This window comes from Ostrinia furnacalis, unplaced genomic scaffold, assembly GCF_004193835.3.
Source record: "Ostrinia furnacalis isolate ACB-3 unplaced genomic scaffold, ASM419383v2 OfSCF2932, whole genome shotgun sequence".
Classification (NCBI taxonomy): domain Eukaryota; kingdom Metazoa; phylum Arthropoda; class Insecta; order Lepidoptera; family Crambidae; genus Ostrinia; species Ostrinia furnacalis.
In genome coordinates, this window is record NW_021133171.1 from 49,227 (window position 1) to 54,473 (window position 5,247).

General features: G+C 34.1%; 1 protein-coding gene and 1 long non-coding RNA gene across 2 annotated transcripts; one reads left to right on the forward strand and one right to left on the reverse strand.

Moving 5' to 3' along the window:
* Positions 1-739: 739 nt before the first annotated feature.
* RNaseX25 (Ribonuclease X25) lies at positions 740-2,694 on the forward strand. The gene is made up of 3 exons (XM_028310157.1): positions 740-953; positions 1,022-1,317; positions 1,447-2,694. The coding sequence occupies exons 1-3, from the start codon at positions 913-915 to the stop codon at positions 1,926-1,928; spliced, it is 819 nt and encodes a 272-aa protein (XP_028165958.1). The 5' UTR covers positions 740-912; the 3' UTR covers positions 1,929-2,694.
* Positions 2,695-3,545: 851 nt separating this feature from the next.
* Positions 3,546-4,935, reverse strand: LOC114356801 (uncharacterized). The gene is made up of 2 exons (XR_003656249.1): positions 4,647-4,935; positions 3,546-3,715 (listed from the first exon to the last, which is right to left on the reverse strand). It is a non-coding gene; the product is annotated as an uncharacterized LOC114356801 (long non-coding RNA).
* Positions 4,936-5,247: the final 312 nt, after the last annotated feature.

The following is a 5,247-nucleotide window of genomic DNA, read 5'->3' on the forward strand; positions in this document are numbered from 1 at the left end:
TATACACTCTCCGCTGATTCGCACTAGGCCCATGTTTTAAAATGGAGTACAAAGTACAAACTGTCACCTCTCTGAGTCAAATCTACGGTTTGTCTGCTAATGCAAGAATGCAACACCTATAATGTAGGTAGGTACTCATCGATTATGTTACCTACTAATAATTATGGTCTAAGACCATGCCCATTACAGTAATATTTACCCACAGGAACTTGTGGTGGATCACCACAACTACCTACTATTAGTATTGGCTACTTGAATAGTAGAAATTAATACGAATCAAACCCGGGACTCCTGATCCTGACCGAACTCGCTACGCTTGATTAGTCCATTATCAAGAACATACATAGAAAAAAAACATACATACAGTCGAACATTTATAACGTCCTTCTTTTTTGAAGTCGGTTAAAAAGCATAAAGTAAACGCCAGCTAAAATACTTGAACAGAAGAATGACTCTAAATAAAGCAGTAGAGCGACATCTCTCGAATAAATTGCTAATTTCTGTTGGAGTCACGTGACTCAGCAGTAATTGTACAATTTTTGAATAGATTTGAAAACTAACCATAAGAAATTCGTAGCACCTATCATCAATTCATTATTTGTTATTTAATTATTAATAATAATAATTTGCACGTTCAATAAACAAAATCATTGTTTGTGGCATAAAGACTCCAACTAAAGCCATGAAACTTACAAAAAAATATATATCCAGTCCGCTGTCATAATAACTGTCAGTTGTTTGTCATTTGTTGTCACTGCTGTCAGTGACTCAAGTCGCGTCAGCTGCAGGCTGGCTATTTTATTTTCGTTTCAGTGTTTTGAATTTGATTGGTATTGTCCTTGTTATTAGCGTTTGAAGAGAACGAGAAATAATTTGCGTTAAGATCAAACAGGACTGATCAGAAACATAGCCATGAATTGGATACTTTTCGTCTTCGTAGTTCTCTACGTGAGGTGAGTTTAAAATGTTTCCTAAATTACTCTCCAGAGAGTGGTTTTATCTATTTATTATATCTTTCCAGTGTTGAAAATGCTCGACTGACGCAAGGGTATCATCATAACAATGAACAGGACTGGGATATCTTGATATTTACGCAGCAATGGCCAGAGACTGTTTGCAAAGAGTGGATTCATAATAAGCCGTCTCACTCTTGCGTAATGCCTAAACAACCGGACTCCTGGAGTATCCACGGTGTCTGGCCGACCAAGTTCGGGACGAAAGGACCTGGTTTCTGCAACCGTACATGGCTCTTTGACCCTGAACAGGTCAAGCCTATTGAGACACAGCTATTAGAGAAGTGGACTAACATAGAAGGCAGTAAGTACTTTCTACAACAAGTTTAGTACTAGCTGAATGTAATTTTAGTGTGATTTTCCAAATTGATGTTAATTATTATCAATACAATATGAAATTAACGTTCAAAACCATTGTCTTTTCATTTCACAGATACTGGAGAGTACTCACTTTGGGCCCATGAATGGAACAAACACGGCACATGCGCTGCCGTTCTAGAGCCACTGAACTCAGAACTCAAGTACTTCTCTCAAGGCCTCTCTTGGGGTGAAACATACAGCATGTCCACTATTTTAGCAAATTCTGGTATCATACCAGATGATGAAAAACTATACACTCTTACAGCCATCCATAATGTTTTGGTTGTAAGTTTGGGAGTTAACCCTTCTATTCAATGCAGACATGAAGACGGTAAAACTTACTTGGTGGAGATTCGCGTCTGCTTTGACAAAAACCTTACGTTACACGACTGTGATGGCATCGACCGCAATATAGATGTTGAAGGCTATGGCAACATTATAAGTAATTGTAATCCAGCTGAGGGTATATTGTATCCACACAATAAATGGCCACAAAAGAGGATTTACGTACAGTTATACAAATTAGTATCTTGGGTCCAGTGGCTAACACTGTAAAATACTTCAAGTAAATATATTTGAAGTGAATGCAAATTGATTTTAATTGCCAGTGAACAATAAATATTTTGTACAGCTGATAACAGCACATACTACATTTCTATTTCAAAAACATCCTTATTACAACTATGTAATACATAAGTTTTTCGTTTGAAATGCTGGGCAATACACGAGAAACAAATAATTGTCAGTATGTAGTAAATATTTACATGATGGTAGGATAAATTCATGAAATACTACATGATTAAATTAATATATTGAGTAGTTTCTTTAATTATTGTTTGTTATAATATGTAATTGAATTTGAATTTCTAAACCAATTCTCTTGATTGAAAAATATATAATTGATGGTACAAGCCCTAATTTAGGTTATAACAGTATTTTGTTAGCACAGCTTGTTATTCAAACACCACTTATCATTTGCGTTATAAATAATTTGATAAGCGAAGTAATTTAGTTGAAATAATAATTTATTTGATAATTATAATTACCTACCACACAAAAGGCTATCCTCTACTAGTCATATACAATACCTGCCTGAGTCTTGCACATAAATAATAAAAATATTTTCCTGTATACTACAAGTTATAACGCAGCATCAAATACTGTGCCAAATCCAATCCAATCTTCCACCATGGTGACTCATAGTTACAGGAGTTTTCAGGACCCATACAAAAGTTCTTAGCTATTATAATAGCACTTAAAAAAATGCTCAAATAATAAAAAAAAAATTGCCATAATATTAGAATAAGAGTTTATTAGTGCCGTCCTTAACCTTTAACCAGTGACATGACTATTTTATAACACTATAAGGGACATTCATGAGCTATATTATTATGATGAGATGATACCAATCGCATGCACCCCCTTATCATGACATATCAGATGCGCGACGTCCTTGTCATGCAGATGCACCTGTGGGCACTAATCTTCCGCGACTGAGTTGTCACTCCGTTGTCACCCCCTGATGCTTGGCACCCTGGGCGGNTTCCATGAAGTGGATGCAACTCATTATTTGCTGAATACTTTCAATAATAAAATGTTACTGTAAATTACATTAATGCATTTTTTTCTATTATATTTTAGTGTCGATTTTGCATAACATGCCTATTTTTGCATGCATTTTTTAATTTGGAAATTCAAATAACGTTTTTTCAACACAATTTATTGTGTACCTAGTGTTAAGAAAATATACGTCCAGACTGTGCTGTGCAGTGTGCAGTTTGATAGTAAATAAACACTTTAGCACACTAGTATTTTATACTTGACTGTTTTTATACTGTGTACTTAATTTAGTGCTTGCAATAAAGATTGAAAATTATTTTTGTGTTTAAATATTATCTGCCTCAAGAATTCTTAGCAAGTTATTTAAATTATAGGCAGTATTCTTTACATACATATATTATTATAAATGCGAAAGTTTGGATGTCTGGATGTTTGTTACTCTTTCACGCAAAAACTACTGAACGAATTTTGATGAAACTTTACAGTATTATTGTTTATAACCCAGAATAACATATAGGCATATAATTTATAACGATTTGTGACAAGCAAAATTTCACGCGTGTGAAGTGAAGCCGCGGGCAAAGGCTAGTAAATTATAAATAAAAGAACATGTTACCATACGCAAATTTTATTTTTAATGAGTCTTCAAATATTACATTAATTTTAACTTTGTGCCATATGCCAACACGAATAATAAAATCCCAGCCCGTCACGGGTATAATTAACTTAAAATTAAGGCTATTGGCCCTTCGACACAATAATTACTGCTGATGGAACCAAACCTGAAAAGAAATTCAAACTTAATTAATATTATAAACAAACTACCTACTAAAACTGAACACTGGGGCCTGTTGGAAGAACAAAGGCGATTTTTCTCTCCAGAAAAGTAGTTTACCAAAATTAATAAAATTAAATGATTATGGGAGCAGAACAGTTTTCTCATAAAAAATGTACAGCAATTGAGATATAAGTGAATCCTTTAATCAATAAAAATACATGGCAATTTTGTCAATGGGTTTCCACAGGCAAAGATTATTGCAGATTGTGGTATGGTGAAGGTGATCGTAACCGGGCCGACGATGCCACCTAGCGGGATAAATTGGCAATACGGATTGGTATATTTGTTACGGTTAATGTGATAAATTGAAAATTATTAATAATAACCGGTTATTATGAATAATTACCGACAGTCGCGGTGAAAGTGATAAATTAATCACATTTAACAGTTATTATTTAATAATTCAACCTTAGTACTAGCAAATTTCATAAAAGAGAACAACATCTTGTGTACGTGCTCGTGTACAGCCAAACTTTTGAACGTTTTGATATCATATATTAATATAATTTGGCATAATGAGTTTGGAATGTTTCTTGCATAATATTACTTTTCTATGATGCCTATAACATAATGTTTTGATTTAAAGTGAAAAATAGGTTAAGGGCCCAAGGGCCACCCCCGCCCGCCTATTTAGTTTTATACACACATAAATGACCTCATATTAATCACATTTACCAAATCATGCAGTAATTATTCATAATAACCGGCGATTATTCATAATTTTCACATTTATCACTTTGACCGTAACATATTAACTTTTTTATTTATGTACCTAAAATGTATTTAAATTCTCTATACTGTCGAATGCTTTGGAATAATCCACAAATACTTAAGTTTTTCTTCTGAGAATTTTGTTACAATAATGCTAAACTAACCCAACGATTCAAGAGGTTTTTCATAATCCTCAGAAGTGAAGATCTTCTTTGGGAATGTTGTCATCAACTTAAAGTCTTGCTGGGCGTACTCTTGGGCATTCATTTGTAAGTATAATCTGAAAATTAAACATTTTAATTTATTCAATGACTTAAAACACAATTGGTAAATGTATGATGCCATAGATTAGAAGTATTTTACTCTCCCATAATGCAATTTTTATTTGTTATTATTGTCCGACTGTGGTGGTGTCTATACATAGATACAATATCAATGACTGTAACACTCCATAGGTCACGATTAGAGATGGGTTTGTAGCCAGCTAGTTTGGATATTAACTGATTATTATNCGGATTTTCTAATACGTATAACTTACGTGCAAAACAACCGATAACACGTCTGCCTTCTTCTGTGGTCGTTTTAGCACTAAAACAAAAGCTACTAAGACGCTGGGTCGCTGCACGCGAGGGGAAGTGGTCAATTCTAAGAATTTGAAAAACATGAGACGCCTGTGAGACTACGTGTCACTGGTTAAAGGTTAAACAAATTAAGATGCCAGTAGGACTGTGTTCTCCATTGGTACATGGAGTTTGTCTCACAAAA

Coding starts and splice junctions, on each gene's coding strand:
- RNaseX25 (XM_028310157.1), top strand. CDS start 913: ATGAATTGGATACTTTTCGTCTTCGTAGTTCTCTACGTGAG. Junction 954..1,021: donor TTCGTAGTTCTCTACGTGAG/GTGAGTTTAAAA, acceptor ATATCTTTCCAG/TGTTGAAAATGCTCGACTGA. Junction 1,318..1,446: donor GTGGACTAACATAGAAGGCA/GTAAGTACTTTC, acceptor TTCATTTCACAG/ATACTGGAGAGTACTCACTT.